The sequence below is a fragment of the Podarcis gaigeae genome (assembly GCF_964106915.1).
Source record: "Podarcis gaigeae genome assembly, chromosome: 16".
Taxonomy (NCBI): Eukaryota; Metazoa; Chordata; class Lepidosauria; order Squamata; family Lacertidae; genus Podarcis; species Podarcis gaigeae.
This window is the reverse complement of record NC_139693.1, coordinates 10,421,557-10,444,702: the sequence shown is the minus strand read 5'-3', so window position 1 is coordinate 10,444,702 and position 23,146 is coordinate 10,421,557. Positions and strand designations below refer to the sequence as shown.

Here is a 23,146-nt window from a genome sequence, read left to right as displayed (position 1 = left end):
ACTTCAGAGAAGAGTGACTGGCCCAAGGTCACCCAGCAGCTGCATGTGGAGGAGCGGAGATGCGAACCCGGTTCCCCAGATTATGTGACTACCGCTCTTAACCACTACACCAGTGGTGGATGGATCAGGACCACAATACCTCAAGGACCGCCTCTCCCCATATAAACTGACCCGGACCCTGTGATCATCATTTGAGGCCCTTCTTTGTGTGCCTTCTCCATGAGAGGGGGACCACACAAAAAGGGGCCTTTTCCGCAGGGGCTCCGTTTGTGGAATTGCCCTACGAAGGGAGGCCTGCCAGGCACCTTCATTACATATCTTTAGGTGCCAGGTGGGCACTTTTCTCTCTAATCGGACCTTTGGCTGATTAATGTTCTATACTATAGCCTTTTAAATGTGTTTGTGGATTTGGGGTTATTGGTTTGGTTTTTATGTTATTATGCATTTTGCGTTCTCATTTTTATGTTGTGAACTGCCCTGAGATTTAGAGATGAAGAGTGGTATATAAATTTAATAAGACCCGAGAGCCTAGGGTTCAAATCCCCACTTGGCCGTGAAGTTTAGTGGGTGATTTGGGGCCATTTAATGTTTCTCTGCCTAACGTACCTCATAGGAGGATTAAGTGAGGACGAAAACCATACAGTGGTACCTCGGGTTACATACACTTCAAGTTACATACACTTCAGTTTACAGACTCCGCTAATCCAGAAATAGTGCTTCAGGTTAAGAACAGAAATCGTGCTCCGGCGGCGCAGCAGCAGCAGGAGGCCCCATTAGCTAAAGTGGTGCTTCAGGTTAAGAACTGTTTCAGGTTAAGAAAGGACCTCCGGAACGAATTAAGTACTTAACCCGAGGTACCACTGTATATGCCATCTTAAGCTCCTTGCAGAAAAAGGATTTTAATTTACAAGTTGGACTTCTTTTATGTTAGTTTCTTTCCAACTCTGAATTTTATTGATAGACTGAATGAGTATTTCATGTAGACGGCTTAGAACATGATTTCACAGGGTGGGTTGGGGGCTTTGGGCCAAAAAACTCTATGCAAGTAAAAGCGTACCTTGTATACAAAAGTCGCTAAAAGGAATATAAACAAGAGCCTGCTTTCAAAATAATTTATTGCTACAAACTCATTTTTCTCCAGCCTGTGCATTCCATTAAGATAGGATGCTTGATACTACCCCCCCCAACATCATTTTCACCCCTGGGTGCTGCTCCAGAGCACTGTGGGAGGGTGGCAGGAGGGGGGTCTTCTTCATGCCCCCCTCCCCAAAATGGGAACAGGTTTGTTTTCATCCAGGTGAATCGTTCTCCCTCCTGAGAAGGTCTGTCAGGACATACAGTCAGCAACATTTACTATAGATACGCTCGCTGTGTGTGTGTGTGTGTGTGTGTGTGTGTGTGTGTGTGTGTGTGTGAGAGAGAGAGAGAGAGAGAGAGAGAGAGAGAGAGAGACATTAAAAGCACATCACTCCGCTCCCCCCCTCCTGAATATTGATAACTGTAGTTTACCCTTTCACAGAGCAACAATTCTCAGGGCCCTTAAACCACAATTCTCAGGTTGTTTTTTTTCCGGAGGGGTGCTTTAAATGCATGGTGCGTGTTGCAGAGATGATTACATTCAGCTATGGATCTTGTCTTCTTCCACAAACAGACAAAACTGTAGCAGCCTTATCCCCTTTGCTTAGAGGCTGGGAATGGGAGGAAAAGATTGAAGGAAGAAAAATCCTTAGCCAAAAATGCTCTCATTGCCACAGGACAGCTCACCCTGAGGTAAATCAGTTTGCATATAAGATGCAAAAAAAAACCCCGCCCCCAAATCAAACCCCCATGCGGTTCATGGAAGGATTTTTAAATTTTATTTTAAATAGGCAGACACCAGCTGTTTCTAAGAGTTGTGGTGGTGGGGGGAATAAAGATTCACCAGCAGGGTTGGGAGAAGTGGCCAGAGCACTGCAGGACACTGCTGATGCCAGAAGAACCAAAAAAGAAAAAACATGGGAACTAGATGGGCATGTTTCTTGGGTTAAGCTGGACACTACTTGGTTTTAGCCCAGGGAATCCTGGGAATAGTCAGAAGTTTAAAGAGCGGTGAGAACACCTTGGATAGAGAGGGTGTAACTCAGCCTTTCGGCCCCTTCAAACCACCACTCCCAGTGTCGGGGAGTTAAGAAATGCCTGAACTAGGTTTCAAAAACAGGTTTTAAAGCAGCTCCACTAATCAGTGTCAGGAAAGATGGGGGAAACCCACCCTCCCACACAAACACACATGTGACAAGCATTTATACGCTGGTTTCCTTCTTGATAGCCGAGTCTGTCATTTCTGCCTCTTGTAGATCTTCTGGGCCAGGCCAAGGAAGATCTGGCTGGGCAGACGTACAGCATGCTGGGAAATAAGGCCCGATAAGCACTGGTAGCTGCTCTCCTCATAGTCCTGGTAGATTTTCCTCAGGCCCAGCTCCTCATAGAGCTGTTTCACATGTGCAACTTTGTCCAGATCCTTTTGTCCATAGTTCTCCTAGAGGGGCAGAGATTTATTGATTTGAAAAAGGAATGCTGCGAGGGCAGATTGAGGCTGCGAAAACACACCATGGCTTCCCCCTGAAAGGATGCTGGGAAGTGTAGTTCACTCCTCTCCAAGAGCTACAGTTCCCAGCACCCTTCACAAACTATGGGTCCCAGGGATCTTGAAACATGGCCCACATTCTACTCCAGTGACAAAACTAGAAGAAAATACATCACCAAAAAAGGTGGGTGGGAAGAGACATAATTGCATACGTGTAGATGCATAGATGATAGGGATGCAGGTTAAACCACAGAGCCTAGGAGTTGCCGATCGGAAGGTCGGCGGTTCGAATCCCTGCGACGGGGTGAGCTCCTGTTGCTCGGTCCCTGCTCCTGCCAACCTAGCAGTTCGAAAGCACACCCCAAAAAAGTGCAAGTACATAAATAGGTACCGCTCCGGCGGGAAGGTAAACGGCGTTTCCGTGCGCTGCTCTGGTTCGCCAGAAGCGGCTTAGTCATGCTGGCCACATGACTTGGAAGCTGTACACCGGCTCCCTCGGCCAATAAAGCGAGATGAGCGCCGCAACCCCAGAGTCGGCCACGACTGGACCTAACGGTCAGGGGTGCCTTTACCTTTACCTTTTAGATGCATAGATGCACATTTAGCAATATTGACTAATGTTTTTGGGGCAAATGTTTTGGGTGGACTAATGTTTTGGGTAGAGAGGATTCTGGTGGGGCAGCTCCTAGCATTCTTGGGTCCCTTCTAATCCAGGTTCAGGCCTGGCCATGGGACTGAGTCATCCTTGGCGGTCCAGATGGATGACCTTGCAGAGTGGGGCAAGGGAGTGTGTGGCCTTGCTCCTGCTTCTTGACCTCCTCTTTGGCTTTTGATACCATCGACCATGGCATCTTCCTGGACCGGCTCTGGGGAATGGGAACTGGGTTCCAGTCCTACCTCCCGGACCAAATTCAGAAAGTAGCATCGGGAGAGTGCTTTTCGGCCCCCTGAAGTTTATGTTATCCCTGGCGCTATCTAATATCTGTATGAAACTGTTGGGAGTGGCCATTAGGACTTCTGGGGCAAGGTGCCTTCCGTATGTTGATGACACTCAGCTCTATTTGTTAGTCACTTATTTCATTTTAATATTTGTTAAAAGAGGAACAGGTTCCCCCCCCCCCCCGGCATATTGTCACCTGCCAGGGAAATCTGGCATTTTAAGTCTGCTTTATGTTGCAGTTTATTTGAGTCCGGGTTAACACAAACTTCAGTTCAAGTTACCGTATTTTTCGCTCTATAAGACGCACCAGACCATAAGACGCACCTAGTTTTGGGAGGAGGAAAACAAGAAAAAAAATATTCTGAATCTCAGAAGCCAGAACAGCAAGAGGGATTGCTGTGCGGCAAAAGCAGCGATCCCTCTTGCTGTTCTGGCTTCTGGGATAGCTGCGCAGCCTGCATTCGCTCCATAAGACGCACACACATCTCCCCTTACTTTTTAGGAGGGAAAAAGTGAGTCTTATAGGGCAAAAAATACGGTACCTTGATACTGTCAGGCTTTTGCAATGGCTGGGTGCCTAGTTACAAATAAATAGATCTAAACTAATTTATTATGATTCATCTTTCATCAGCAAACACAAAATTAACTCTTCTCATTGTTTTATCATGTTAAAATACTTCTTTCAACGCTCTTTTAGTGTTCTTGGGCCTTTGGGTGTTTTCCCCAAAAGGTAGCTTAGAAGAATGAAAAAAGAAATTGTCTAAAAAGAGGTTATTTGTCTTTACCAATTTCAATTGACTTCTGCACACTTGCTGGTGTTTTGCCATAACTTGCATCAGGGTGTAAACTGGATTTTTTAAAAACCCATTTTGGCACCTGATGAAAAGCAGCTAAGCTCTTTTTCGAATTGCTGCTTGGATTTCAAAGAGAGATGGAGAAATCCACAGGTACCAACCAGCTTCTGGTCCCAGTGGGACAAAGAGGGATTATGGCTCCCCTCCCTCCCATGCTAGCAGGGCATGGAACTGTGAAGCCTCTTTACCTCTAGAAGTTGTCTCTGTTCTGCAGAGGCTCGTTTCAAGCACTGCACCACCAACCAGCTGCATTTGTTATCCTGGATGTCCGTTCCGATCTTCCCGGTCATTTCAGGGTCACCAAAGCAGTCAAGGAAATCATCCTGCAGGCAGGGAGAGTGTTAGTGCTGTGGCTTGACATTACCTGCACCGCTGGGCCCAGAGAAATTGCTAGAGAAGACCAAGGCGCCAATAGCATAGTGGCACATAACACCGGTCTTGAAAGACCTACATTGGCTCCCAGTACGTTTCCCAGCACAATTCAAAGTGTTGGTGCTGACCTTTCAAGCCCTAAACGGCCTCGGCTCAGTATACCTGAAGGAGCGACTCCACCTCCATCGTTCTGCCTGGACACTGAGGCCCAGCTCCGAGGGTCTTCTGGCGGTTCCCTCATTGCGAGAAGTGAGATTACAGGGAACCAGACAGAGGGCCTTCTCGGTAGTGGCGCCCACCCTGTGGAACGCCCTCCCATCAGACATTCAGAAGACATCTTAAGGCAGCCCTGTTCAGGGAAGTTTTTAATGTGTGACATTTTAGTGTATTTTGGTCTCTGTGGAAGCCGCCCAGAGTGGCTGGGGAAACCCAGCCAGATGGGCAGGGTACAAATAATAAATTATTATTATTATTATTATTATTATGGCAGATTCTGAAGTGCAGGGTCCCTTCATGGCCCTCACCGCCATGCCCCCTCACCACCACGCCACCCTTTATAATATTATGTAATACAGTGGTACCTCAGGTTAAGAACTTAATTCGTTCTGGAGGTCTGTTCTTAACCTGAAACTGTTCTTAACCTGAGGTTCCACTTTAGCTAATGGGGCCTCCCGCTGCCGCCACACGATTTCTGTTCTCATCCTGAAGCAAAGTTCTTAACCCGAGGTACTATTTCTGGGTTAGCGGAGTCTGTAACCTGAAGCGTCTGTTACCCGAGGTACCACTGTACTCCTAAAAACATATAGCAATAATTAAGGAGGCTTTGCAATGCTCAGTGCAGATCTCCAGATGCTGTCTTTCAGCTAAGATCTGCTAATCTCTTTGCATGCACATGGGCAAATGATTCGAAGTGCTCCAGTACCTTTTTTGAAACGATTTTCCATGGCATTGTGTTGCATATAACAGAGCTCACTGCCTCACCCCTGCTGCTCTCTTGCATGGGGCCCTTAGACCTGAGGGCCCCTGTGAGCAGGGAGGCGGGATCCAGCCTAGCTGGCGAGAGGGGTAGCATGTGGCAAAGCCAGCTCCTCGCTGTCTGCAGTTTGGGAACACAGGAAACTGCCATTGGCCCATCTGGCTCCATTTTGCCTATACTGGCTGGTAGCAGCTCTCTGAAGGTGCCTGGGATTGAACCTGGGACCTTCTACATGCAAAACAACTGCTCTACCATTGAGCTACAGCTCTTCTCCTCGTATTCAGGGGAACTCTGTTAAGGATAATGGTTTAATTTCCTGAAATGGGAATGTTTACTTAGGTTGGGTTACTGTGTATTTTTAACATGGGGTTTCCCCCCCGCTTTGGCAGTAGCCCTCGTGTGATTGGCTGATTCACATAAGAGAGGCATTCCGTTCCGTTGTGACTGTTATTCCAGCAACTGTCGTTTTTAATTGCTTTCTGCTTCTCTGTCTGTGAGGAGAACGGCTGCTCTGCTGGGGACAGTGTTGTGTCAGTGTGATCTGTCTGAAGTCAAACAGACAGAGGAAGATCCCTAAACATTAATAGGAGGAAACCTGTGCATGAAATTGTAAATATATTCTTCACAGTTATATGTTTATGAAAGTAAGGTTCTGGACACTGTATAGTCTTTACAAAGAAGTTATCAGTTACCTACAAGAGTGATTTAGCTTCCTTGCTGTAATCTACTCTGTTACTTCCCATATCAACAAAAAAAATTTATAAATATATACATATATTTACACACAAACAAACAAACAAACAAACAAACAAACAAACAAACATATACTGCCTTGGATATAGAATGTTTATACTCTTCCCCTGCCATTGATCTCCAGCAACAGGTTACTCAGTGGAAGGACAAAAAAAATATATGCAAAGATATCAGACACTCTCAATTATGGGCATTCAACAAGGCTCCAGCAGGAAGCTGCCATAACATGGGTTCCTGGTTGCCATGACGACCAAAGCCAGCCACCCTTGAAAAGAAAATTGGCAGCAGAGAGACTGAGGAGAGGCAGAGGCTCCTAGATTGATCGCGTGGAGCAAGGATGGGAAACCTTGCGCAGACTGAGGGCCACATGTCAGTGGTAGCTGGGGCCAGGGGAAAAAGTGGGCATGTAAGCTTTGGCTTTGTGCGGTAGGCTACTTTCTACACACACGTCAGGCAAGCAAGAGGAATGAGGTTCTGCCAGGCAAAAATATTTGAGGAAGGTGGAAGGCTGAGCTGGTGTGCGGCCTGAGGAAGAGACCTGAGGGCCAAAGAGGGAAGCCTGGAGGATTAAAATATGTCCCCCTCAAGCCTGATGTTCCCCACATTTGAGCAGAGACCGTAACTTATATGGAAACAGGGTCATGAAACGAAAGCCCCATCCACTTGATACATTTAAAGCAGTATCATGCCTCTTTAAACACTCATAGTAAGGTAAAGGGACCCCTGACCATTAGGTCCAGTCGTGGCCGACTCTGGGGTTGCAGCGCTCATCTCGCTTTATTGGCCGAGGGAGCCAGCGTACAGCTTCCGGGTCATGTGGCCAACAGGACTAAGCCACTTCTAGCGAACCAGAGCAGCGCACGTAAACGCCGTTTACCTTCCCGCCGGAGCGGTACCTATTTATCTACTTGCACTTTGACGTGCTTTTGAACTGCTAGGTTGGCAGGAGCAGGGACCGAGCAACGGGAGCTCACCCCGTCACGGGGATTCGAACCGCCGACCTTCTGATCGGCAAGTCCTAGGCTCTGTGGATTAACTCACAGCGCCACCCGCGTCCCTTAAACACTCATGGCTTCCCCCAAAGGATCCTGGGAAACTGTCTTTTGTTCAAGTTGCTGTCAGTTGTTAGGAGGAGGCCTCTATTCCCTTCGCAGAGCTGCAGTTTCTCAGAGTGGCTTAACCACTGATCCCTCTCCCCAGGGAACCCTGGGAATTACAGCTTTGTAAGGGGAACAGGGGGTCTCCTAATGTCTGGACATGTCTACAAGCTCGACTCTTTCTCTAGAAAAAACGTATACAGCGCTGGCTTACGTGCGGTTCCTATGTACCCTGACAGGTGTTTCCTGCTTGGCAGGGGGTTGGACTCGATGGCCCTTGTGGTCTCTTCCAACTCTATGATTCTATGATTGATTCTAGGTCCAAGGCTGCTTGAAACTATGTTGGGTGCCTTAATACCTGTCTGGATCATCCCACACACGTTAATGTTTGGTTTCTAATCTGTAACTAAAGGACCATCTTGCAATGAGGGAAGAACCACCATTAACAGCTTTTTCTAAATAAGCAAGTTGTCTTGTGAATTTTTTTTTTTTTTTTAGGTGATGCTTACTGTTATAATAATCTTATGTAAAGTGCTTTATGATGTCTGCCCGAAAAGCAGCATATATTACTGTAAATGAATGAATGGTGTCCAATCAGATGGAACCAAATACACGGATAAGATATGACTTTGAGTTACCGTATTTTTCTGTGTATAAGACGCCCCATGTATAAGACACCCTCTATTTTTGGGGACTCCAAATTAAGAAAACACCCCTCAGCACTACCCGTGTATAAGACGAGCCCCAATTTTAAACCTACTTTTTTGGTTAAAAAAAACACCCTAGTCTTATACATGGAAAAATACGGTATGTAACTCTCTCTGACCCTGGCTTGCAAAAGCAGCATACACCATTTCAGTTACCCTAAGTTTTAAAACTGCATTGTTCTGAAAAAAAAAAATCCATAGTAAATTCCTTCTTCCTATTCTTTCCCCACTTACGCAACTTTTAATAAGAGGAAGGAAGGGAGAAAAAAGGGGTTTTAGGCAAAATATCAGCTAGCCTGATCTAACAAGTAGTGCAATTTTGGGTTTCCTGGTTCAAACCTGTTCCATGTTCCTTCAGGGTAGTAACTTGACAAACCTTGTCAACTCAGAAGTCAAGTCCAGTTGCGAGATGTAACCTTGTCTACTGCTAACCATGTCTACACAAAAGTATGTCCTGGGGTTTAGTTAGAAATGCAGCCTTGAATCATGACAGATAACCAGCAACAACAGACTCCCTGCCCGATTTAAAATAACAGGAAAGGTGCTGGTCCTCATGGAGCGACCCATCGAAAGAATGGAGAGGGAGAGAAAGAGAGGAAGAACAAAAGTATGCACAGAAAAAGGATCCACCACAGCTTCGCCTCTGAACCCTGACCTCCTTGTTGAAACAAAATATTACATGCTCTGAGTATTTGGCAAATTAAGGCCATATCCACATGAGTCCTGGGAACTGATCAGAGAACTACAGTTCCCACAGTTCTGTGAAAGAAGCATTGACTATTAAACCACTCTGAGAATTGTAGCTCTGTACAGGGAATTGAGGGGTCTCTTAACAACTTGCAGTGCTCTCAAACTACAGTTCCCAGAGTTCTTTGGGGGAAGCCATGACTGTTTGTGGTACAACACTGCTTTAAATAAATAAATAATAATTTATTATTTATACTCCGCCCATCTGGCTGCTCTGGGCGGCTCCCAGTCATACCTCGGGATGAATACGCTTCAGCTTAAATATTTTCAGGTTGTGCTCCATGGCGACCCGGAAGTAGCGGAGTGCGTTACTTCTGGGTTTTGCCGCTCGCGCATGTGCAGACGCTTAAAATGACGTAACACGCATGCACGGAAGCAGTGAAACGCGACCCGCAGTCACGTCTTACATTTGCTTCAGGGTGCGAACGGGGCTCCGGAATGGATCCCATTCACATCCAGGGGTACCACTGTATTAAAAACACAATACAGCATTAAACATTAAAAACGTCCCTAAACAGGTCTGCCTTTAAACTGCCTTTAAAAGTTAGATAGTTGTTTATTTCCTTGACATCTGATGGGTGTTCCACAGGGCAGGTGCCACTACCGAGAAGGCCCTCTGCCTGGTTCCCTATAACTTCACTTCTTGCGGTGAGGGAACCGCCAGAAGCCCCTCGGCGCTGGACGTCAGTGTCCGGGCTGAATGATGGGGGTGGAAACGCTCCTTCAGGTATACAGGATGGTGTGGATGTGGACAGAGATCTCCATAAGTAAGAGAAGAAAAGCACACCTGGATCTGGAAGAACTCCCCCATCTGTAATAGGATGGTCCTCGCATGAGCATGTTCCTCTTCACTGTCTATGCCAGCCTGGAGAAGAGAAGACGGACAAAACATTTAAAAGTTACTTTGGGAGCCATTTCTCCTGGGAAGCCATTACCTGAGCTCTCACAAAAACTACATTTACCAGAATTCTCTGGGGGCAAGGAGGCAAGAGTCGTTAGTATTTCCATCTGTAAAAAACAGCCAGGCACATCAAGGCTACTTTTGAAGGCCCTGCACCTCATTTCTTCTGTTGGAGGGGTCAGTGCAGGACAGGGGCCTTCCCATTGTCTGCTGTGAGCTTACAAGATTTGTTCTTCTATTAAGGCTGCCCTTTCTCCATCCTTTTTAGTACTTTGGCAAAGACAGCTTTGCTTCCGCAAGCATTTGGGATCCAACAACCTATGAATAAATAACCTATTTGATGGCCGGAGGCTTCTTAGATTTTTTTTTTTTAAATTGCTTTGTTATTTGATTACCATATTTGTTTTTAAATATATATATATATAATGTTGTTTTGTGTGCAGCTGTGTGGCTCAGTGAATACACACTATTGTTAAACAGAGTTACCCAAGAGAATGACTTGCTCAGAGATTCAAATAAAATATTCCAAATGCATACATTCTCCCCTTTAGGAGTGGGAACTTGGGTCCCCGCAAACCCTTCTTGTTTTTATTTATTCTCACTGCATTTTTGCAGACAACTGCCTGAGCGGCTCACACCAATTAAAAATGAAAACGAGGGAGAGAGACTGAGGGAGTGGGGCCCAGCTCTCAGCGTTACAAACCAAAGCACACAGCGCACAAGGGAAAAAGGGAAGTCAAAGTGAAAGGTAGAGGAAGGAGTTATTCCAAGAACAGAACAAAGGAGCGTCTCCACCTCCACCGTCCAGCCCGGACACTGAGGTCCAGCTCCAAGGGCCTTCTGGCGGTTTCCTCACTGCGAGAAGCCAAGTTACAGGGAACCAGGCAGAGGGCCTGCTCGGTTGTGGCACCTGCCCTGTGGAACGCCCTCCCAGCAGATGTCAAAGCAATAAACAACTATTTTACTTTTAAAAGACACCTGTTTAGGGAAGTTTTTAATGTCTGATGCTGTATTGTTTCTGATATCTGGTTGGAATCCGCCCAGAGTGGCTGGGGAGACCCAGTCGGATGGGCGGGGTATAAGTAAAAAAATATTATTATTATTATTTCAGCTATAAGAGGGCAGTTATATCCAATTCAGGGCAGGCTGACCTTTCCTTGCAGGTGTTTTTGTTTGGGTAGTGGTTGATAGCTCTAGGGCCAGGCTGTTCTTCCCCCTTGCTGGGTTGAAATAATGACAGACAAGTAGCAGGTGTCATATGGGAGGCATATCCCATCCTAGGAGGGAGGGAATGCAACCTCAAAGAGCCCTTTGCCCTCTGGCTCATGGGCTGGGATCCGAGTGTCCGCTTCTGTTGCTTCCGGGGAAACTAGCAGTTGGAGCTGAGCATTCTTGCTAGCAGAGAGGAGGAAGGAATCCACAACTTGCTGATGGATGGGGCTTGGTTGGCAGCCCCCTGGCCTTGCTATTCCTGGGATCCAGGGACTCCAGGACTCCTAGCTAAGGGCAGAAGCCTGAACATGCTTGGCCTTCAGCTCTCCAGCCCCAGGAAAACTTGTCTTTGCAACACTCTCCCTCCTGCCCTGCCAAGCAACATTGATATTGCAAAAGTCCGTTCGCTCACCATGTACATTGCAGCCGCCACTGGGAGGTAGAATGAGTAGAAGGCCGTCTTGTATTTGACAATCGTTTTGTACCTGCCAGAGAAGGGCACCCGCGGTTCAAGGTTAGAGCCAGTCACGACTTGAAAGCCTTCCAGCTTTGAATTATAAATATGCAACACACTACAGGCTGCAACTCCTGCTTGCATTGCTCACCAACACAGCTGCCAACATTTCCCTTTTTTTAAGGGGAATTCCCTTATTCGGAATAGGATTCCTCGCAAGAGAAGGGAAAAGTTGACAGGTATGCACACCAATTCTGTCTACCCAGCACCCCCTTTGCCAACCCTCAACAACAAAACCTCACAGCTCCCCTTTATTATAAAAAAGAGTCAGGTTGTGTTCAAGTAAGTTATACACTCAGAACAGAGCCACAGAAATTAATATAGCCAAGCTAGGTCATGCCCATTAATAGCAATGAGCCAACTCTGAATAGGACCAACAATGGATGCAACGCTTTGTTCTTTTTGTAGATTTAATTATCAATAAGCATCATTGCGCCACTTTTTTCCTGGGCCGAGTCCAGTACTATTTCCTTGTCATCTCAATAGCTTCTCACCTCTGTTCTGTGAAGCGGTTCAGATCCACCTTAGATGGGGGAGCAGTGATAAGATCCAGGGTTTGCCCCAGTTCAGTCTGGTATGATGTCTGGGGGGCGGGGAGAGCAGAAACAGGATAACAGCAGAAAATTAAGATTGATAAACCATCAGCTCCCTGCTATTCCTATAAAGAAATGTTGCAAAGTGTCTTGTTTTTAAAAAACAGGCCCGATCAGGGTCGTCTGCTACTTCTTCACAGACCTCCCTCACCAAAGCGCAACTTAGATATATGTTAATTAAAGGAATAAAGAGAAGGCACTGATGTTATTTTCCTACCCAAAGGACACGGCTTCTCAACTAATGGCAGTAGTAGAGGATGTGATCGAGATTTCCCAATCAACTTGGTGAAGGGGAAAGATTCTAGTCCTCAAGATTATCCTTTGAAAGCAGAGAGAGAGAGAGAATGTGCTGCCACGTCTGGGGCGAAAGGGCTGCTTTTTTTGAAAGCAGAGCAAGGTTTGCAAAAGTAAACTGCAAAAGAGGGGGCTCAGGGCTTCTTGGAGGAGTTATGGGCCCCAGAGCCAGACCCTCCAGTGTGCTTCTCTCACAAGGGTGCTTTCTCCATTAGCCTTAAGGCTGCTATAATGGTCAAAGGGTGGGATTAGGACCAGTGCTTAAATCCCCAAACAGCCATGCAGCTCATAGGGTGACCTTGGGCCTGTCAGGCCTAAGCAACATAACAAGGTTATGTTGTGGGGATAAAATGGAAGGGTGGTGGGGTAGAATTAAAAAAAAAAGAAAAAAGCTTATGCTATCCCCAAAGATGGGTTTAAAATAAAAGAGAGAAAATATTTTCCTGCTGATTAAATCTGCACCAAGCGCTCCCTCAGACCTTTCTGCGGATGTGGGAACAGGGGGTGCCGTGAAAAGGCAATGGGTGTGTGTGCAGTCTTCCTTTTGGTCAGGGAGTATATTCTCTGCAGGTCAAAATGGCCTCCGCCACACTCAAGCCCGCAAATTCTCTCCCCCCCCCCCCGTGAAGGGGAAGCAGTTTCCATGGCAACAGAAGGACCTTCCATCAGGGCCAAAGGCTTCGGCCCAGTCCCCAGCATATAGACAGTGTTGAAAAACGACAGTGTTGAAACGACGATAGCCTGTCATGGCAGGGCCTAAACCCACCTGGAGAAACAGCTCCAGCAAGTTCAAGTAGTACGGCTGACCCCGGCAGTATCGCTTCAGCAAGCGGTAGATGAGGGACTCAAGCAAGAAAGCATCGTTCACAGCATCCAGGCCAATTCCTTCCTGGGGGACAGAAAGGAAGGAAAAACAGTTCAGTGCATTAGTGACTAGGCACACACTCCAGCTCATCGTCGAGGCTGCAGTCCTGTGATGCTTACCTGGGAGTAAGCTCCATTGGACTCAGTGGAATTTACTTCTGAGGAGACTGGCATAGGACTGTGGCGTTAATTACTAGAAGCTTTGACCCTGAGAGGGGAATGGATTATAACGCATCTAAAAATGTAAGAAGAGCCTGTAGGATCAGGCCAATGGCCATCTAGCCTAGCATCATGTTCTCATGCAGGATCCAGCCACAACAGCGCTCTTTCCTCCCACGGTTTCCGGGCTGCTGATATTCAGAAGCATTACTGCCTCTGAGGCATAGCACAGCCATCACGGCTGGCAGCCATTATCTGCTGTGAATTTGCCCAATCCTCTTTTACAGCTGTCCAAGTTGGTGGTCTTCCTGTGGCAGGGAGTTCTACAGTTTAACTACGCGCCAGTACACATCCACCTGATTGTGCATTTATGTGCACTAAAGTGGCACGGGGTGGTCAGCCTGGCGATTCACACATACTGTACTGGATCTAATAATATATGTTTTTTAACGGCTGGTGGTAGCTAGTTATCTCTCCACCAAAATGGCATCTAAAAAAATAATCAGTGGAGGATATTCTATCAGGTTATAAGAGAGGGAGCCGTAAGGCCTCTCCATCAGTTTTGCCGAAAGGCTAGCAACTTTTAGCTCCTCTAGATTCCCTCCTCCCCATTCACTACAAGATCTCTGGGCTGCACCCAGCTAAGTTTTATTCAGTATAGTCCCATTGAAATGAATGGACATAAGCTGGCCATGACCATTCATTTCAATGGGTCTATTCAGAGTAGGACTAGCACTGAGTCCTACATTCCTCTGTGGCCAAGTAAATAAGCTTGCTTTTCTCACCTTCCCTCATAGTCCCGTTTCCCTTTTGTGTTGTGTCTGTTTGATTTCCTTGTACCATTGATATTTGCATTTAAAATGCTGATCATAATCAACTGCACAGAGTGAATGAGCACAGCAGACAGACAACAATAGGCAACAGCGAAGGCTTGGGGCTTGCAAAGTGATGCTTAATGCAATAAACTAAAGGACAGGGCATAAACTAACGCTCAGGACATTCAATCATCTGTCACCCAGAGCTGCTCTTGCACAACCTAGTGCCCTCCAGACATTGTTGGATTACAGCTATCATCCCTTGCCACTGGCCAAACTGGTTGGAGCTGATAGGAGCTGATAGGAGCTGGGATCCAATAACATCTGGTGGACCAGGTTGGCAAGGAACCTACCATCTGGTACACAGACTCAACAGAACCAGAAGACCAGGATCCAGATAAACCACCCAACTCACAAGCTGCCTGGGCCAATGAGAGATTTCAGGCTAGATCCTGGAAACTGGACATCCTCCCTAGGATAGGGAACCTACAACCATCCAGATGTTGATGAACAGCAAATCCCATCATCCTTGATGGCCACGCTCACTGGGGATGATGGGAGTTGGAGTCTTGACAGCATCCAGAGGGCCACAGGTTGCTGTTCCCTTCATTGTAATGGCCAACCCACGGGCCACAGAGGTCAGGCAAACCCTAGAAACCACCATCCCTACCTTTTTGTACCAACAGGGATGGCCCCGGCGGGTCTCTGAATAGTCCATGATGTCATCTGCCACCAGGAAAAAGGCCTGCAGCTGAAATCAAACCAGATTCCACCCCCATATTATTATTGCATACTGTAATACTAGGGGTTGTCACACCCACTCCCTCCCCTAGCCAGTACCAGCTACCCCTTTGCCCATCCTCCACACCTGCCCATCCCTGACCTATCACCCCATGCCTCCCCCATAGCTCACCTGGAGCACCACCCCCTTTAAAGGCAGGTTTAAAAGAGGAGGGAGGCACTTCAGAGCCTCCCCCCCCCATGCTTTTGAAACAGCTCACTTGGGCCAGTCAGTTCGCCATTTCTCAAGCTGCAAGATCGTGGTAAGGTTGTTGTCACGGTCTTGCAGCTTGAGAAATGGCAGGCCTTCCTATATATAGGAAGATAAAGGCCAGATAACAATGAGGGAACGTTTTTTTAAATGTGGTGGATGGTTTGGGGGAAATCATACACAACGAAATGAAAATGCAAAAAAAGTCTAAACTGGTAATTCCCCAAAATCCTGAGGCCTTTCCTTTAGGGATAATAGGATCAGAGACCCCCCAAAATCAGATTAACTTATTTATGTATGCAACAACAGCAGCTTGAATCTTGTATGCACAGAACTGGAAAGAAGAGAAAACACCAAAGAAAGAATGGATTTTAAAGCTAATGGACTATGCAGAACTGGCGGTGCTAACAGCAAAAACAAGAAGCCAACATGACAGAATATTCACGACAGAATGGAAGCCCTTTTTGGAATATCTGAAAAGGTACCATAATCAGATGGAATCGCGAGCAGGGTTTGAAATATGAGCAGCGGTAGAAAAATGATAGTCTATGATATAGAAGGCTATGCCTTAGGCAAAATGTTTATTAGAATGCAGTATGGGACAGGACTAAAAATAACAAGTTTAGAGAGAAATGTGTAACAAATTTGAAATCTGGAATTTCTATGTAAAGATTTTAAAGTCTGATGAAAACTTGACACAAAAGAAGGTAACAAGAGCCCTGCTACAGCAGGCGATGTTGTCCAGCAGCCTGTTCTCACAGGGGCCAATCACATGCCTATGGGAAGCCCAATGGCAGAACCAGAGTGCAAGGGCAATTACCCCAACCTGCAATTCCCAGCCATTTCAAAAGCATGTTTCCTCCAAGATCAGGAAGTAGAGCACTGCCAATGTGACTAGTAGGTCTGCTCACCTCAGGACAAGCAAAAATTGTATTTCTCAAGCATGGGTGTCACATCCACACAAAATGAGATTAGACATAAATCCGGCCAGATATGGCAAGCCTGGGGAAACACCCTTTTATTTCCACATCACCAGATAACAGGGATAATGTATACAAAACACCCACCAGTTCAATGCACCACCCGACTGCTAGAGCGCGTTGGAAGCTCTTCGGATCCTGCTGCTCTGGCGCAGCCAGCTCCCGGAAAGCAGCCACCACCGTCAGGCCCCGGTTATATTTCCCCCCGACGGCATTGTATTCCACGACCTGCAAGGGAACAGGGAGGGATGACATTCGCGGGGACACTCACCCCCATAGTTACACACTCCAGGATAGAGGAAGCTTTTTGCTACTGAAAGCAGGCTTCGGAACAGGGATGGAGGAACCTGTGGCCCCGCAGCTCCCATCAGCCCCATTAGCAGGCATGGCCAATGGTCAGAGATGGCAGACGTGGCAGTTCAGTAACATCTGGAGGGACACCGGTTCTTGCCTCCATCTTAGACCAGTCATGTCCCAACCAGTCAGGGATCACATATTAAGTGAGGTGTAAAGCGGGTGGCGCTGTGGGTTAAACCACAGAGCCTAGGACTTGCTGATCAGAAGGTCGGCGGTTCGAACCCCTGCGACGGGGTGAGCTCCTGTTGCTTGGTCCCTGCTCCTGCCAACCTAGCAGTTTGAAAGCATGTCAAAGTGCAAATAGATACCGTATTTTTTGCTCTATAAGACTCACTATTTCCCTCCTAAAAAGCAAGGGGAAATGTGTGTGCGTCTTATGGAGCGAATGCAGGCTGCTCAGCTATCCCAGAAGCCAGAACAGGAAGAGGAATTGCTGCTTTCACTGCGCAGCGATCCCTCTTGCTGTTCTGGCTTCTGAGATTCAGAATATTCTTTTTCTTGTTTTCCTCCTCCAAAAACTAGGTGCATCTTGTGGTCTGGTGCGTCTTATAGAGCGAAAAATACGGTAAATAGGTACCGCTCCGGTGGGAAGGTAAATGGCGTTTCCGTGTGCTGCTCTGGTTCGCCAGAAGCGGCTTAGTCATTCTGGCCACATGACCCGGCTCCCTCGGCCAGTAAAGCGAGATGAGCGCCGCAACCCCAGAGTCAGCCGCAACTGGACCTAATGGTCAGGGGTCCCTCCTTTACCTTTACTTAAAGTGGGGATGGGGAATACCTGTGGCCCTCCAGATGTTGACTCGAGCTCCTATCAGTCCCGGCCAGAACGGCCAATGACCAGAAGTTGTAGTCCTCCCATCCTGTAAAGCACTGTTTCTTCAGCTGTTTTTGGACTGCATTATCCCTAGGTAGCAAAACCAGTAGTCAGGGATGATGGGAATTGTAGTCCAAAAACAGCTGGAGACCCATGTTTGGGAAATACTGCTGAACGAGGATTTGCTATTAGGTTGTGAAACAATATCCATTGCACCCATACATTGCACACACAATTGCTAACAGCAACAACTCCCTACTTATGATTTCAACAGACATTCAGAGGCCCACACTTCCAATGCTGGAAATAATATATAGACGTAAAGGCTCACAATCACTGACAGGCTTATTTGCCTAATCCCATTTAACAGCCATCGCTAACGTATCATAGAAGCGAATTCCATACATAGCTTAATCAAAAAAGCCTTGTGCAGAAGTCCTCCTTTTTGTCTGTCCTGAATCTTCCAACATTTGGCTTCACTGAATGGCTCCTGACATCTATGACAAGAAAATATTTTCTATGTCCACTTTTTCCACACTTTGCACCATTTTATCCGCAGCCGGCACATCCTCCCTTACTTGCTTTCCCCCACGCATTTAAAGCACAATGATACCGCTTTAAACAGCCATGGCTTCCCCCAAAGAACTCTGGGAGATGTAGTCTGTTAAGGGTGCGGAGAGCAGACCCTTAATCCCCTAACAGAGTTACAACTCCCAGAGTTCCCTGGGAAAAGTGAAACCACTCTGAGGCAGAAAGACAGAATAGGCCCCAATCGCCATGAAGTCACCACCTTGCTGAAGCTTGGATGTGCCTGGGAGGCAAATGTAAACAAATGGAACAGGGAAGAAAATGAATGTAATAAAAGACAGAAGAACAGCACAATTTGCCCTTTAGATAAGGCGCATGCCTTAGGGAGATGAAACTGCCCCAAATATACAGCACCACAGCTTAAGGCAAGGGTCACTAACCTTTATAGGCCTGAATGCCTGTCTTAGATCATCATGTCCCAACCAGTCAGGGATCACATAAAGATATATTTGGGTTTTTGGGTGTCTGCCCTAGATAGCCCCCTTCTGATCCCTCTCCCAGAAAGAACATACACAACACACACACACACACACACACACACACACACTCTTTACTTTTTCTAATGGATGACGAAGTTGGATGAAGTTGAACAAAAAGCCCATAGAGCCCAAAGAGCAAGTGGGAAAGAACATCACTCTCCCAACTTCTTTCTTCATCTCTTTTTCTCAAGGAAGAAAGGTGATAACCCTCTATATCTCATGACCAAGGGGGCAGAGAGTTGGGGGCTCAGAGGCTTTGTGGACAAGCAGAGGAAGACCTGAAGAAGGCCGCTGTGCCCACGAGCACCATGTTGGCAACCACCAGCTTCAAGTTTCCATTAAAAGCCTTTTCAATCATGCTCACGCCGTCACCTGCTTCAGCCTGGCGACAGCATCAGACACCTCTGCGTTGTGGAGGTCATCTTCCGTCAGATCCTTCACAACTTGGGGGAAGAACCCCACAAACTGGTCCCTGTCTGTGGCTGCCACCGCCGCCTCCACTCCATTCTGGCTCATTCTTCTATCTGGAAAAGAGAAGCACACAGTCATGGAATTACACAAGGCAAGGCACCCACACACATTGTGATATGTCTACACGAAAGTCTCTAGAGCAACAGAAGGCAGCCTACACCCAAGGCAATTGCACAACGTGGGCTGAACTTTTTTTAGGAGTTCTAAGCAAGAACCCAACCCAGGAGGTCCTGGCTCCATTCTGCTCCCTCCTAAAGGAGTCTTCTTCCCCCATTCCATTCATTTGCTCTAATACAGGGGTAGGGAGTCACTTTTGGTCTCAGGCTACCCTCCCTGATGGGAAACCTCATGGGAAGGCTGCGAAGTACTGGGTTGAGCCAAAACATGGACGGAACAATGAATTTTAATTTTACAGATACACAGCACTGTGGTGGTTCAGGTCACGGGGGTGCGTCAAAGACCCGATACTATTTCTGCATCAGAATCTCAATTTCCAGCATCCATCCAACCAGTTTGATCAGGGAACTTTTTAGCCCCTGCATGCTCCTAAGTTATTGTTGCTATTATTAATTAAATTTGTATACCACCCTTCATCCGAAGATCACAGGTCGGTTCACAACATAAAAATGCAAAATGAGAACACAAAATACATGTAATGAAACCAAAACAAACCAATAATCCCCCCCACAAACATATTTAAAAGGCCATAGGATATTAATCAGCCAAAGGCCTAATTACAGAGGAATGTTTTCGTCTGGCACCTAAAGATATATAATGAAGGAGCCAGACAAGACTGCCTGGGGGAAGCATTCCACAAAAAAAGGAAAAGGCCCTGTTCTCATGTTGCCACCCTCCATACCTCTTATGGAGGAGGCACTCGATGAAGGGTCTCACATGATTACTGCAGTGTCTAGGTTGGTTTGTATGGGGAAAGGCAGTCCTTGAGGTATAGTGATTCTGAACAGCTTAAGGCTTTATTGATCAAAACGAGCGCTTTGAATTCGGCCCAGAAACTAATTAGCAGCCAAGGCAGTTGGGCCAGAATGAAAGTAATATTCTCAAACTGTCTTGCTTCAGTTAGCAACCTGGCTGCCGAATTCTGCACCAGCTGAACTCTCTTCAGAGGCAGCCCTCTATGTAACGCATCACAGTAATCTAACCTAGAGGATATCCAGAGCATAGATGGCAGAAGTTAGGCTACCCCTGTCCAGATAGGGGCACAGATGGGCCACCAGCCAAAGCTGAGGATAGCCACTGTGTGCCACTGAGACCACCTGAGCCTCAAGTGACAGCAAAGGATCCAGAAGTACGCCCAAGCTATGCGCTCGCTCCTTCAGAGATAACCTCATCCATCCCATTACCGAAATATGACAACAGTCTAGCACACCCACTGCTACAACTGCAGATGCATACAAGAAGCAGAGCCATTAGCATATTGCTGACAACATAGTCCAAAACTCTGGATAACTCCGCTCAGCGGTTTCTTGCAGATGTTAAACAGCATAAGGGGATAAAACTGAACCCTGAGGAACCGCACATTGATGGCTCCAGAGGACTGAAGAGCACCCCCCAAAATCACCCTCTGGAAACGACCAAGTAGGACAGGAACCACCGCAAAGTGGTGCCACCCTCCTCTTGTCAGGTGTGCGTGCAGGAGCCAGGCCCTGTGACCAATAGGACTTTGCAGGACTGGGGCCTTCCTAAGTTTGTTCTGGAGAGGCAAGGCGCCGCCCCACAGGTGAGTCCGATTGGTAACTCACAGCATCTGGTGGCAAGAGCCGGGAAGGGATATAAGATTGGTTCTTTGCCACAGTAACACGCTTCCTGCCTCGCTGCGTTTGGCTTCTTGCTTCCTGATCCTTGAACCTCGGCTTCTTGAAGAAGAAAAAGAAGAGTTTGGATTTGATATCCCACTTTATCACTACCCGAAGGAGTCTCAAACAGGCTCACAATCTCCTTTCCCTTCCTTCCCCACAACAAACACTCTGTGAGGTGAGTGGGGCTGAGAGACTTCAGAGAAGTGTGACTTGCCAGGACTTCGATCGCCCATGATCCGGATCGTGACACCTCTAAAGCACTGGCCTGAACCCCGACTAAAATGGATCTAGAAAATTTGTTTCCTTGAAGAGCCCCTGGATCTGGTCCACGACAACCCACTCAAAACCTTGCTCAGTAAGGGGAGATTGGCAACTTGCTTGTAGTTACTTAGATTTTCTTTATCCAGAGAGGGTTTCCTGAAAGGAGTGGCTTCATCGCCATGTACTTAAGCAGGCAGGGACCACCCATCTGATAAGGAGGCATTAATCACCTCATCTGACTGATCCAAGCACATCATCGACATCCTTGAGTTTACTAACTGAAACTCATCCAACACAACAGGACGAGACCGTGCTCTGGGCACCCCTCAAGATTCATCTGCTGTGTAACAGCAGAGTCAAAATCCCGGTGGATGCAAGCAATTTTATCCTCTAAATTCTTTGCAAAGAAGCCACAGCAAGCTATGATCAGTTTTGCCACTTCCTTCAGGCCAGGTTGTAAAAGCCCCCACACCTGGAAAAAGCTCTGTTAGATGGCACAATGAGGATGCAACGGAGGCAGCAAAGTATGACTTTTTTGCCGCCTTCACTGCCACTAGGTAGGCTCAGCGATGAGTGTTTTGATTGCATTCCACCGGAGCTTTCCTCCACATTATGCTTGAGTCCTCACCCTAAGCTCTGGACCATACCAGGGAGCCAAGAGGGCTCCACGAAGCAGGAGAGGATGCCCAGGGGTGAAAGTTAAGCATTTAGGAACACTGAGAACATGATGTTTCTGTTTCAAGAGAAGGGCGTACACGTTCTGTTACATACAATGGAACTTCAAGCAAAGCACAACTTAAATTACCCTGAAGGAAGATACAGGAGCACTCCAAATCATTTCCCAAGTATGTGCACAGAAAAACTGTAAATTCCTATGAAAGGCAAAACCTGGAGATTTGCATTGATCATTGAAATGCATCCATTATTCTTATTATCATTGCATTGTCTTAGAAGGGGCCATGGTTTTAACTATCACGAAAAGACTTGCGAATTTGCTACTACGCTATTTCAGGTATGTGTTGGAAGGTAAGATAGCAAAACCCCTTGAGGACTAGTGACTTGCATTGTCAACCATGTCCTAACCACACACACGTTTGCAGAGAACCCGGGAGTCCACCCCGCCCATTCCTGTTAAAGGAACCCTTTTTGCCTTCTTTCCCCGCTCTTTGATGAGGTTTTCCCCCGCGTCTAGGCTGGGTAATACACACGCAGACCTCGGGTGGGTAATAAATGCAGCTTCCAGTGGAATAGCCGTGCTATGTCTATTGCAGGTAAATCAACAAAGGAGTCTTGTGGCACCTTAAAGAACTGCTATTTTTTTAGGCTCCCTGTTGATTTTATAATATAGCATTATAAGGGAATACGAAGGAAAGGAAGATTTCTACCCCTCCCCGCCGGCTCTCTCACCTGATCCTGTTTCTCCAGGCTTCTCTGCGCCACTGATACAGAGTTGCGGGCAGCATTACTTATAGAGAATCCTAGTGCGCCGGGGTGCATTCAGGGCTTTGTAGTCCTCGCGCTGTCAGAGCTCCAAGGAACCCAGCGCAGGTTTGCCGGCTGGCGGACTACAACCCCCAGAGTGCACCGCGAAAGAGGGCGGCGGTTCCCTTGGTAAAAATGGACCATTGCAGCGCCACCATCTGGATTGGCTTTCTCCATCGTATGAGGACGGGCCATGGGGCGGGGAGCCAATCAGGAGGAGTGAGCAGAGACGCTTGAACCCCACGGGAGCTTTGGATTGGCTGGCGGGGAGACAAAAGGGGTGGGAAGAGAAGGCGGGAAACAAACCAGCCCATAGTGGGAGGGAATAATGGGAGGGAGCGCTACCGCAAAGGAGTATTTGCCTTTGAAAGTTTCGCAAGCCTTCTGACCTCACAGGGTTCTTCGTCAGGGAAATATTGTGCCGTTAAGATTTCGGTTTTTTATCTTGTTGCTTCTAAAGCGAAGCTGGTCTGGTTTAGATTTGTTGCCAGTTGGAGATAGCAGTGTAGAATTGGTTCACAAAAGGAATATCAATCTGGGGGAGGGAA

The 23,146-nt window shown here is 47.1% G+C and overlaps 1 protein-coding gene across 2 annotated transcripts; it reads right to left on the bottom strand.

Moving 5' to 3' along the window:
• Window positions 1-1,097: 1,097 nt before the first annotated feature.
• FDPS (farnesyl diphosphate synthase) lies at window positions 1,098-23,128 on the bottom strand. Of its 2 annotated transcripts, none has more exons than XM_083715996.1 (10): window positions 22,988-23,128; window positions 18,940-19,091; window positions 16,420-16,560; window positions 15,032-15,112; window positions 13,290-13,412; window positions 12,131-12,219; window positions 11,535-11,607; window positions 9,797-9,874; window positions 4,546-4,680; window positions 1,098-2,515 (listed from the first exon to the last, which is right to left on the bottom strand). In XM_083715996.1, the coding sequence occupies exons 2-10, from the start codon at window positions 19,081-19,083 to the stop codon at window positions 2,315-2,317; spliced, it is 1,065 nt and encodes a 354-aa protein (XP_083572122.1). In that variant the 5' UTR covers window positions 19,084-19,091; window positions 22,988-23,128; the 3' UTR covers window positions 1,098-2,314. The 2 variants fall into 2 exon arrangements, with proteins under 2 accessions (XP_083572122.1, XP_083572121.1); XM_083715995.1 differs by lacking the exon at window positions 22,988-23,128 and adding an exon at window positions 22,524-22,670.
• Window positions 23,129-23,146: the final 18 nt, after the last annotated feature.